Consider the following 13,201-nt stretch of genomic DNA (forward strand, 5'->3'; position numbering starts at 1 on the left):
TTGTTTTACTTTATTTACTTTGTATATTGATCTTATTTGTAAAGCACTTTGAGCTACATTTTATGTATGAAAGGTGCTATATAATAAATGTATTATTATTTATTATTATTAAAGGCATAAAAAGCCCAAAAAATATTTTGAAAAAAGAAAAGAAAGAAAAGCACCTGTTAGCGTTGAGTTGTAAGATTCTAGTTACATTACACTGACTGGAACAGAAGGATGTTGCAGGAGCATGCTGATGTCAGTGGTTTTCTGAAATTTTGTGTTTTTCCCTTTTTTGTCATGTACCAGAGAAGCTGTTTCTATTCAGAGAATATTACTAACAAAATGACGTTGCCCCACCCGCAGGCCAGGATCACCACCCGCCTGCAACAGTATCGGGCGAAAGCAGAACTGTCCAGGAACACCCGGCCTCAGGCGTGGGTCCCCAGAGAGAAACTGCCGCGTCCTTTGACTTCTAGTGCCTCAGCTATCAGAAAGTTGATGAGAAAGGCCGAACTGATGGGTATCAGCACTGACATTTTCCCCGTGGACACATCTGATGCCAACACCAGCCTAGATGGGCGCCGGAAGCACAAGCAGCCCGCCCTCACTGCAGACTTTGTCAACTATTACCTGGGTAAAGAAATTACTGATCAGCTGTTGTGTTGCTTTGTGTGGAGTCAGAGTGAACTGAGTTACAGCTAGTAGCTTTTAGAATGACTTTGAGTCATTTTTTAGAAAGCGATCGTGCATACCAACTTTAAAAGTCAAATGAAGGGTTGATACTGTTTGTTGTTCTTATGTCTTTGGAGTAACTTGAGGAGGAAGCAACCGTACGGTACAGGGAATGTGGCAGGAGGGCTCTGACACTGTCACTTTAAGATAATCAGACTGTTTTCCCTTCCAATACTTCCCCATTCTGCTTCAGAGCTGCCGGAGCAGGAGCAGTCAGCTGAAAAAGGGACTCTTATCTGTGTGTTTGCTACCAACATCTCTTTTTGTTGTCTTTTGGTCCATGTATTCTAATTTATTGATATACATCTAAAGCATAACAAAAATGCCTTTTCTCTTTGTTTAAGCATGTAATCTCTCAATGTTGGGTCCAAATGAATGTATGGGGTGTTGTAATGGTGTTGGTGCTTAGAATTGTCATTTTAATGTGTGAATACTATGTCAAAGCATTCTCTCTGCAAATAACACCATGTCAGTAACCTTGAGAACACACTGCTTGACACTCCATTAGCCTTTAGCAGAGGGCATATTTGCCATCGATACATTTTCTCAAGTGCTTTTTTTTTTTAATATAGATTGTGATCGTGTTATTGAGTTTTGTCCAATTGTTATTCAGAACGGAACATGCGAATGATCCAGATCCAGGACAACATCTCTGAGCAGAAGAACTTAAAAGACAAACTGGAAAGCGAGCAAGAAAAACTGCATGTGGAGTACAACAAGGTGAGCAGCAGTCCTCACTTCCAAAGGAGCAGCTCTGCTGTCACTTACTGGAATACAGAAGTTTCAAAATTACACCATTATTTTGTGCCAATAACAGAAAAAGTAAGAATATCACAATGCTTCAAACAACTGACTACACAAAAGTAATCTTTAATCATGTATGAAGGCCCATTAGAAGTCTATTTTTCTCCAGAGAAACAGCCTTTTGCTGGCATTTCATTTGGTCCTTCTTATTTTTCTACGTTCTAGTCTCTTGGCCATTGGGTGTTTTGATACCAGCCAAAGAAGGTGTGCCTGTGTGAGGACAAAAAATCCATACCAATCACTTCAGATGGCTTCCTCAAATCTATGCTGTTCGATGCCATTTGTGTACCCCGAATTTCCATCATCTGACTTGTCCAAATGAAAAACAAACCTTTTTGTTTATTTCAGTCCTGATGTTGAGATGAAACACAGCCAGTTCCAAAAAAGTTGGAATGCAGAGTAAAATGTAAATAAGGACAGGGCGCAATGACATAACATATTGAATATTGAAATTGAGACGATTTACTGTTCATTTACTGTGAAAATATGACCTCATTTTGAGCTTGATGGCAGCGACGTCTCAAAATAGTTGTGACTACTAGACGGACTGTGATTCAGTGAAAAATTAGCTACGCTCATCCGGTCACCAGTTCTGTCATATCAGGCAACTAGAACGCAGCCTCAGAGAGGAAGAGAATTAAAGCCGTAGGATGAGCAGAAATCCTGCAGCTGCACAGCCGACTTGTTTCATTCAATCAGCTGAACTGTCAGTATATAGTAGCCAGAATTAAGGATAGACCTGAAGTAAAGACTACTTGGTAAGTCTAGCTTTAGATGAAATAAAGAGGAAACAGCTACAGTGAACAACACTGTTCAGTCTAAATGTAAAATTGGGGGAGTGAGAAGGAACAACTTCCCACTCTGGTTTCCACATTCTGCAGAGGAGTTCTTATAGAGGTTCTCCTGCAATTTAACAAGACATTCGGACATGAAAAGGGAATTCCATATGGCCTCATAACTCCACAAACTGATTTTACATTTGGTGCTTTAGGAATATAGACGTCATTATTTTAAACATATGAAAATAAATAGTTTGGGTGAAAGCAGGTCCTGACGCTCGCTGTGTGTTTAATGCACAGACTGGTGCTCGTGTTCTGATTGCATTCATGCACAGACAGAAAAACAAATAAACACTCTCAGTGATTATTTCTGTCTGTTAAAAATGAATGCATTGGGCCAGGCTACCGTGTGCTCACAGTGCAGTGCGTAGGTGGGACCTTTGCCTCATGTCGTCTTTCCTCGTGTGTTCAGCTGTGCGAGTTCCTGGAGGAGCTGCTCAATGTGAACGGAGAGCTGCGGAGTGAAGGCCAGACCATGTGGACTCTGCTGGGGGGCATCCTGGGCCAGGTATCAGTCACTGCATCTTCAAAGGATCCACACAGATCCTTGTCATAGCCCAACAATAAGTTTGATCCATATCCATAATGACAGTCTCAGTTGAACTCAACTTTCTGAAAGCAAACACTACTCCACCACTCAAGCTTTTGAACAAAAATGTCACTCAATTAGTGACATTTTTAGGCTTTTTAGGCTTTGACAGAACGCTGCTGCTGGAGTTTTAACCCGGACTAAGAGATCTGAACACATCACAGCAGCTTTAAAATCTTTACTCTGGCTTCCAGTCAGTCACAGAATAGATTTTAAAAGCCTGCTGATGGTTTACAAATCCCAGAACGGTTTAGGCTCAGAATCCGTCTGTGATCTGTTCAGAGAATATAAACCCAGCAGAGCTCTTAGATCCAAGGACTCAGGTCAGCTGGTCCAGTCCAGAGTCCAGACTAAACATGGAGAAGCAGCATTTAGCTGTTATGCTGCAAACAAGTGGAACAAACTGCCAGTGGAGATTAAACTTTCACCAAATGGAGACATTTTTAAATCCAGGTTAAAGACATTTCTTTTCTCATGTGTCTATGCATGAAATCTGCACGATATCTTTTAATTTATCTGGACTGTTGCTAGTTTTTAAATTCATTTAGATTATTTTATTTCTTTCTCTTTATATTCCTTTATGTATTTTTAATGCTTCTTCCACTCCCTGCTGCAATGCTTTTATTTTATGTGAAGTACTTCGAATTGTTTTGTACATGAAATGTGCTATATAAATAAATTTGATTTGATTTTGATTTGACAGGTAAACATACAACAAAGGAAGCATCTTGCTGTTGAGCAGCTAGAATCTTAACTTTTAAAACTAGCATTTGATCTCCTCATTTCTGAAAAGCTCACAGAGTGCTGAGAAAATGAGGTGCAGCACTGAGGTAAACCAGCAGGCTTGTTTCTCATATCAAACTGAAACTGAAACATTTTCAGTGCTTGTCATATTCTCTTTGAGCTGACTTCATGTAGCTCTTATTTGCAATCAATTGGACATCATATCGAAGGTGGGTAGATTATAAAATATAATCGTAGTAAATAATGAAAGGGTTTTTTCATCATTTGAAATCATTGTTAATCTACCCACCACCACCACACACACACACACACACACATCATCTGGCCACGAGAAAGTGTAGTCTGTTGTAGTCCCTTAGTTTTTACAAGTGTTTAAAATGGTACTGACTAAATCCATAAAACACTAAATTAAAAGTGTGGTCATCGAGAGTATGAGCTGCGTAGATAGATGGTCTAATGATGTTAATATGGTCACAAGTCAGCAGAATGGGCAGAAATGTGGGAGACTGGCACTGATTCTGCAATGACCGGCATAAATCACCTAATTATGAGCTTGCACAGTATAAGTAGTAACATCAGTCAAAGCACTGCGTGCCTTTGTGGCATCTATCTGCCACATTTTTATCTCCTATTTGTCATCCTGCCTGTGCATTTGCAGAAATAATTGATGTTCCCAACTGGGACTCTCATCAGTCAGCCAGGATCCAGGCTGTGCTTTTGTTCCCAGCGCTGCTGAAAGTTTCCCACTCCTGGAAACTTCCCATGGACACTCGGAAGACATTTTCTGCGCACTGCTATAATACAGCATGGAGCTCACACTGCTTTTTGACAGTCAATATAGAAACGGACACAAGTGTAAGCAGTGACTTGTATCCCTTCTAACTTCTGCATAGTTTGCCCATAACAAAGAGCCCAAACCTACTACTTGATGCCAAAAGGCAATGATGAATTAAACACATTTCATCATAAATATATCATACAGACATACGATCTTTGACTCCTCAGATTAGCCACCTTTGACTTTTAACAGTCTGCAGATTTGGACCGTCCGGTTGGTAGCAGTTTGAATTTTGTTGATTACATGATTTGGACTCCTCATTACAGTCAGTCATCATTACATTACAGTCATTTTGCAGACGCTTTTATCCAAAGCGACTTACAATAAGTGCGTTACACATCGGTAGGCAAAAGAACTTCAGGTCACAAGAAATCATAAGTGCATTTCCTTCCAAAACCAAACAGCTAAGAGCATAACTAGTGCTAGAGTAAGTGCGGTAAGTTAGGTACCTAGACAAATGGGAAGACAATTTAGGACACTAATAAGTGCGTAAGGAAATAGGACGAAGCAGGTGATGTCCTAAGAGGGCGGATCTGGGCAGTGTTTCCTGAAGAGGTGGGTTTTCAGCCTGCGGCCAAAGATGGGCAACGACTCAGCTGTCAAACTCCTCGGTCAAACTTGTTCCAGGGGTTGAGATCAGATGACTAAGATGGACATGATATGATTCGATATTGCGCCGTAAGGATTTCTTTTCTAAGTAGATTCTGTACATTTTTGAAGAAGGTGTTCATTGTCCTGCTGCATCACAACATTGGACTTAAACAAGTTCCTGAAGATATAGCACGACACTGCACATTGAAATGGCATCCACGTTTGCTCAAGTCACCAACTCTACCAGCAGCAAAACAACCCCAAATCATCACTGATCCTCGCCCTTACATGGTGGGAGTCTTGTTATTGTTCATCTGACGATAAGCGTTAGCATGACAGGCTGATCTCAAACTTTGATTGGTCTGTCCACTTTCCTTTGTTCCATTCATTCTCGGTCTAATGTAGATGGTCTTCAATCCCCTTCACCATCTTTTTCTCACATGGGGAAGTATGGGTTTCTGGGGCCATCTTTGGACTAATGATGCAGACACTGCAGTTGGGTTGGTGTCATTAAGAGGAGCTGCCAGTTGTGGAAGAGTTAAGCTTCTTTCATGTAGACTAGACACAGAGAGAAACTCCACCTTTGCAAGGGGAGTTACGGTGGGTATCTCACCATGGGGCAGGTCAATGCGGCCCACTGTGGTTCCACTCAGAAGGTGCCCTATGAACTCAAAGCACTGATCTATCCAACTGTGTCTTGAGAAGGTTCCCTCTGTTTCTGCATGCATTTGACAGAATATCTGGCATGGAAGTCAAACTGTCGATTTCTATGTTCTCGGTGTCATCATGTTGATACCACAACTTGATATGAAAAAAATTAAAGGGAACACTAAAATAACACTTCTTAGATCTCAATGATTGAAATGTTCCAGTTGAAAATGGTTATTCATTACCTAGTGGAATGTGTTGAGAACAAAATAACATAAAAATGATCCTTGTGAATCAAAATGATTTATCCCATGGAGGTCTGGATTTGGAATCATACTCAAAATAAAAGTTGAAATCACATTACAGGCTGATCCAACTTCAGTGGAAATTCCTCAAGACAATTCAAAATGAGGCTCAGTAGTGTGTGTGGCCTCCACATGCCTGTAGGACCTCCCTACAACGCCTGGGCTCCTGGTGAGGCAGCGGATGTTCTCCTGAGGGATCTCCTCCCAGACCTGGATTAAAGCATCAGTCAGCTCCTGGACAGTCTGTGGTGCAAGGTGGCGTTGGTGGATGGAGCCAGACACGATGTTCCAGATGTGCTGCATTGGATTCAGGTCTGGGGAACGGGCGGGCTGGTCCATAGCATCAATAGCCGCATTCGGACAGAGCAGTTCTAAGAACGGTCCTCCTCGAATTTCGTTCTGATAACTGTCCTTCCCAGGGGAACTGTTTCAGGCTACCGTTACACGGAAACGTTCTGAAACCAAAACGCAAAAGTGGCGTTTCGTTTTCACTTTTAAATCTGCGTTTAGACGAGCGTTTTAGGGTGAAACTCTGCGTGCATACGGAAACGCAAAAGTGTGTGATGTTTCATTATCGATGCCACTCCATTCATGAAGTTATCCCACCACTGATAAGTCCTCCCAGGTCTCACCCACAGCTGTCTAGGTCGCCTGCTCTCTCTATGAACTTCAAGAATTTCGAGAACGTAGTTCATATTTTTGGTCTGTTCTTTACTACTCTCGCTCATCATTGCTGTAATCTGATGAAATGACTCTTGAACGTCAATTACCGAGGCGAGTTGGTGGAACCCAGGGCCCACTGCACCAGCACATGGTCTCACACTGGGTCTGAGGATCTCATCCCGGTACCTGTGGCTCGCACATGGAGGGCTCTGCGGCCCTCCAAAGAAATGCCTCCCCACACCATTACTGACCCACCGCCACACCGCTCATGCTGGAGGATGCTGCAGGCAGCCAGAACATTCAGAACGCCGTCTCCAGACTCGGTCACGTCTGTCACATGTTCTCAGTGGGAACCTGCTCTCATCCGTGAAGAGCACAGGGCGCCAATGGCCAATCTGCCAGTCGCCCTGCACGCTGTGGAGCTGTAAGCACAAGCCCCACCTGTGGACGTGGGGCCCTCATACCACCCTCACAGAGTCTGTTTCTGACAGTTTGAGCAGAAACGTGCATGTTGGTGGCCTGCTGGAAGTCATTTTGCAGGGCCCTGTTCCAGAGTGATGGGCGCCTCAGGGTAAGAAGAGAGGCGGATTAACTGATGCATAGGGATGGGAATTGATAAGATTTTTACGATTCCAATTCCATTTTCGATTCTGCTTAACGATTTGGTTCTTTGTCGGTTCCCTTATCGATTCTCATTTGGAGAAAAAGGACAACAAACCGGTCGATTAGCATCAACTTTTTTTAGTTTAGAAGTAACGCGAGTCATGACCTCACAAACCCAACAACGGTGAGGTCCACATTGGTCTATCATGGCCTGGGTAATTTAAGTCTTCCCTGCTCTGGTGAAAGGAGAAGCTGGAGGTAGAGGTGAACTGGGGGTAGTACCACCAGCCTCTGGCTCTGAGCCAGTCTGCAGTGTTAGCCGAGGACATGCTAACGTTGCTGCTGCTGCTGCTGGGTTCAGATTCACCAACGTTAGTCCGGAGCAGATCGAAAACGCGACATTCATTCGTAGTTATTGCATGTTGGTAGTATTTCCTCCCTTTGGTGAAATATTCACTTTGCAAGTTGCCCTGTTGTCGTCTTTTTTAGGGATGTGTAACCAAACTTTCGAGCGTTTGTACCGCTTGGGCGCCATGTTTACTGTTGACTGCTGGCTGCACTGGACTCGCCACGCAACGTTGTGTGGTGACATCATTTGCGCCCACTGGAATCGATAAGGGAATCGCTTGCAAAATCGCCAAACGATTCCAAGGAATTTAAACACTGGGAACCGGTTCTCAACAAGAACCGGTTTTCAATTCCCATCACTACTGATGCCCCCATCAGGCTTGGTGGCTACGTACAGCCTGTGGGGGCGGTGCTCTGATCTGGGGCTGCTGCAGTCGGTCAGCTTCAGGTTCAACGTCGTTATGAGCCCAAAGAACGAGGTCGGCTGAATATACTGAATGACCAGGTTGTTCCATCAGTGGATTTTCTTCTTCCCTGACGGCACGGGCATGTTTCATCGGGCTCAAATTGGGAAAGAGAGGTTCAGGGAGCATGAGGCATGATTTCCACACATGGACTGGCCCCCACAGAGTCCACACCTGAACCCCACTGAGAATCTTTGGGATGTGCTGGAGAAGACTTTGCGCAGCTGTCCAACTCTCCCATCATCACCACAAGATTTTGGCGAAGAATGAATGCAACTCTGGATGGAAGTAAATGTTAGCTTATCCAAACGATGCCACAGTGAATGCGTGCTGCAATGGGAGCTAAAGGCGGTCCAATGAAATATTAGCGTGTGACTTTTGTTTGGATGGGCAGCTAAAAGCGTGACTCTTTACCTTACTACTCCAAGACTATGTTTAGAATCTGTTCTTGTGAACTTCTTCCTCTGTCTGATAAACAGTAAGATTTTTGAAAGCGACCTTCTCTCGTGGTCACATGCTGGTTTCAGTTCAGTTGAGGAGGTGGCCTCAGCAGACCCATATGGCTCAGTCTCCTGTCTGCCCATCATCAGGTCTCCCTGCAGGAGTTTGTTCCACACGGCAGGCAGAGCAAGCATGCTCAGATTAGAACGTCCTCGGGGGACGCCGCGTCTTTTTAGCAACAGTCTCGGTCCCTCCAAGATAAATTTTTTAATTAACCTTTGTGGCAGCGCTGCAGCTGAAATTCAGATGAGAATAAGCAATTTTTCACCTGCCATATACAACGGGTTTCTCTTTAACCCTTTTCCACAACTTTGGTATGATATGTTTGTATACCAGTGCTTCGGCTGACATTATTTAGGTTTTGAAATTCTGAAGCAACACAAAGTAATCCCTTGCATCTTTATTGCACAGTGGGGTGTGTGGGGGGCGGCAGAATTGTTATACATCAACTGAAACAGCTCTTAAAAGGACGTCCAGAGAAATATTGCTGGGCTGCTCTTTGCAACATCTACCACATGTGAGAAAAATGTTGACCCTTAGTGATGATTGCCTGCCCAGCTGATGATGGAACGATTTTGTGAAGTCGGTGTGCAGTACAACAGAAGAATGGTACAAGTTTCACAGCGTGCCGTGGTGTGGAAGTTAATGTTAATTACGTCATGTAACAGTTTGAGGGGCTGAAAGAAAAGAAAAAAACAGAATCTCTCCTTAACTGTTTGTCAAACCCCTCAACCTGTGCAGAACATATTTTGTTTTGCATTTACTCTTGTAATAAAGCTTTTGTTCAACCTAAAAAAAAAAAATGTTTTCATTTCTTTAATGGTCCTTGTAAGTGATAAAAGTGTTTTAATCCGTTGGACAGCTGTGATACCGTTGCAGTATGTACGTGGGAATTGAGTAATAACATTTAGAGTTGAGTTTTGTGTTTTTTTTTTTATATACCGTTAAAACCAGAGGTTCACATACACTGTGTGACATTAAATCAGACTAAACTTTTCTTCTTTTTTCTCTTTTCTATTGTTTTGTTTGCTTAGAAATTAAACACTCCAGCCATTCTGAAAGCTCCAAAGGAGAGAAAGCCCAGCAAGAAGGAGGGAGGAAGCCCAGGGAAGTCATCCAGCCTGCCGGCAATCCTCTACAGGTGGGCTCAAACTGTTTTCATGCTCCGGTGAGAAAAGAAAGGAAGAAGAATGCATGAAACATGGAATATTTTGCCAGCGAAATACGGTAAAATGAGTTTGTGTGTTATTAGATAAGACTTGAATATAGCAACAACATCTGGCACGTCTTTTTATTGGTATATAGTTTTAAAACAAAACTACATAAAGTCCACTACACATATTTTTTTATACTAAGTGATTAACTTTTCAATTATTTTCTTGGATTCCGTTGTTCCTTCTATCTTTGGATAGTCCCTGATGATCTTATTTTACAGATCATATATTGAATCTGTGCTGACCTTCTCTCTCCTCTGCTGGTTTGGCAACCTTAACACAAGGTCCAAAAATGTACTGAGCAGAGTGATAAAGACGAGCAACAAGATTCTGGGAGTCGAACAGTGTACACTTACGGATCTGTTCAACAGACAGATAATTAGGAAGGCTGATGCCGTTCTGTCTGACAGCTCCCATCCTTTACATTCTGAGTTCGAGTTCCTGCCTTCTGGCCCCCGGCTCAGGTACAAGCACTCCTTCGTCCCTGCAGCTGTTTCCCTTTTGAACTCAGGACAGGGTAGGAGTCGTCGTACCTGATTGGTTGATATCGTTTCTGTTTCTTGTCTCCATGTGGTGTTATTGATGTTGGCAGAAATTGATGATAGGCACCGTTCGCACTTTCGCTCCTTTGTACTGATGTCATTTCAGCACACTGTATTATCCCTCCCTCTTAAACTTTTAATTCTATGTCTTTCATGTTTTATGTCCTTTTTACTTGCTGCAACACCAATTGTCCTATGGGGACACAAATAAAACTGAATCTGAATCTAACAAAATTCTAACCAAGAACCCTGATTAGTAACGTATAATTGGTTACATTTCTATGTGATGTATTGCTTCAGCTGTGGCATCTGTAAGAAGAATCAGGACCAACATCTGCTGGTGCTGTGTGACACGTGTAAGCTCTACTACCACCTGGGTTGCCTGGAGCCTCCACTAACACGAATGCCCAAGAAGACTAAAAATAGCTATTGGTAAGAAGCACCGAAACACACGGATATTGGAGATGAAGATTGGGATGTGCAAGCTGAAGATAAAGTGTTTGACTTCCGCCGAAAGCTGCGTGATGAATTAACTTGTGTCAGTAGAAACAAATGTTCTGGTTTGGGATCATACAGGCTGGTAAAAAGCAGGAAGTAGCACAGACGTAAAGCAGGCTGTACTGGAGGTTTAATGCTGCACAGAACAAACACTTAGCGACCAAAAGGTTCTCCTCTGATTGTGCCTGACTGTCCTCTGGCTGCAGAGGCCCTGATTCCGCCACTATCAGACATATAGAGTGGGAATAGAAAATGAATGAATGGATGAATGGATGCTTGTTTTTGAAAGATGAGTTCCTAAAAAGGACTGTAGACAGTCAGTGTTTGGTGTGATAATTCATCCTGTTCATACTGACTAAGCCTGCTGAAATTGCTGTAAGTTTCCTGTGAAACTTGACAGTAAGGGTTGTTGTAATGAACTGTACCAATGCCGACACCAATTATATGCAAATGAACAATGCTAAATAAGGTCCTGTTATGGCATGTTTCCACTATGCAGTCCGGTACGGGTCGGTTCAGAACGGTTCGCTTATTTCAGTGATTCCACTACCACGAAAGCGTACCGGTCCCATGGAACCCGTTACCATGTCTGTAACCCTTCTGCTTGGGGTACCTGGCACACAGGACCGGTTCCAGGCTCTGCTCTCCGGTGTTGGTGAGGAGGCTGTGCAGCGGGAGCTCGATGGCGCTGTGCCAAACCAAAAGGTTTTCCAGCTGATTGCTGCAGAAATGTCAGAGAGTGGTTTCAACCGGACCGCGAGCCAGTGTGGCATTAAAGGGACACTGTGTAATATATTAAGTCATTTATTAGCTCAAATCAACATATTCATTCATAAATTAATCCTCATTGGTGTAAAATTATCTCTGTCAACAATCTCACTTATCCTCCTGAGTGAAGAATAACTTGTCTGTATCTACATGGAGCGGGCAAGCTCTATGGAGGCTGCCATGTCCTTCCGGTCTATGAAAAAAACGACGAAGTGCCGAGAGGGACATAAAGCACTTCGAATCGCGTTTTCCCCAACGCCAGGCCTGCAAGCAGAAATGACGTCATTTTGGCGTCACGTTTGCACGCAGGTATAAACAGAGCCAGTCTACGCCATTAGACATTCTCTGGTATAAACCAGCCTGAACGGCCTGCACTTTTGTTCGCAATGGAAGACCATAGTTATGCCACGCCACAGGAGAAGGGATCCTCGTCGCCAAAAAAGAGAATCTTGACACATACCGCCTGCCGTAGTTCAACAAGTTGCAACGCACATTTGAGAGAGCAAATTCAAATTCATTCGACTTTGCAAAATAGAATTGCACCACTAGATGGGGGAAGAAATTACACAGTGTGCCTTTAAGCTGAAGAAGCTTGGAGGTGGTTCCAAATTATGGATGTTATTTGTTATTTGCTGTTATTTGCTATTTACGCTTCGGCACGCACTCCGCCCACACCTGAGGGTCCCCTGTGTACAGTGGGAACGCAAGCTGACCCCAAAGCGACCCGACCCGTACCGGACTGCATAGTGGAAACGAGGCTTTATGCACATGCATGGAGGATAACTGTTGTGCCACACCTGAATAGTAGGCATGTTTGCATTTTACTGAGGAGGCAGTGAGTTCTCTGGGGGTTGTCACTGATGATCTGGCAAACAGAGCTGCCATCACATCAGCCAAATCAGACAGACCAACATCTGCGTGTACACTGGTGAGGACGTTTGAAAGTGTTCACACCAGCAGAGAGAACAATCCGGGTTCTTGGGTTTGCCTTTCAGAGATGTATATCGATTATTACCCATTTTTAAACTTGTAAATACAAAGCAAATAATATTCCTGATAATCCCAAAAGTTCTCCTCATGTTCAGAGAATGGGGAGGTTCAGGTGACAGATGCACATTTCTGTCGTGGAAAGGCAAATATACACAGTTACAAAGTAGTGCAAGTGCATGTCTGGATAAGACCATTCATCCCAAGGTAATCTGGGAATGCATTTTTTGTATTTGTTTGGTCTGACATCAGCAGTAACACGTTAGCATGGAGAGTTTGTTTGTTTATATTACTCGTGACATTTTGGGCCACTCTGCAGCAGCAGAATTATCAGATAAAAGATGCAGAGATGGTAGAAATGTCACCTTTTCCTTATCTTAGGAAGAGATTTAATGCATCTGCTTTTCCACATGACAGCTCCAATGGGATTCATCTGGTTCCTGAACTACTCAGTGGCAAGCTTTTTTTTACCTAGTAAATGAATGATACAGCTGGATTTATTATACGGGATGTGCACGTGTTTTTCTAATGGAGTCAG

The 13,201-nt window shown here is 43.2% G+C and overlaps 1 protein-coding gene across 2 annotated transcripts in view; it reads left to right on the forward strand.

Annotated features, from left to right (window-relative positions):
• Positions 1-13,201, forward strand: part of phf14 (PHD finger protein 14) — a 146,854-nt gene that overhangs the window by 56,566 nt on the left and 77,087 nt on the right. For both annotated transcript variants that reach the window (XM_075449010.1, XM_075449011.1), the window contains exons 9-13: positions 349-619; positions 1,331-1,437; positions 2,773-2,868; positions 9,689-9,795; positions 10,711-10,842. In XM_075449010.1, the coding sequence (XP_075305125.1) occupies positions 349-619; positions 1,331-1,437; positions 2,773-2,868; positions 9,689-9,795; positions 10,711-10,842 (713 nt within the window). The remainder of the gene's footprint in view (positions 1-348; positions 620-1,330; positions 1,438-2,772; positions 2,869-9,688; positions 9,796-10,710; positions 10,843-13,201) is intronic.

Source organism: Odontesthes bonariensis, chromosome 18 (assembly GCF_027942865.1).
Source record: "Odontesthes bonariensis isolate fOdoBon6 chromosome 18, fOdoBon6.hap1, whole genome shotgun sequence".
Lineage (NCBI taxonomy): Eukaryota > Metazoa > Chordata > Actinopteri > Atheriniformes > Atherinopsidae > Odontesthes > Odontesthes bonariensis.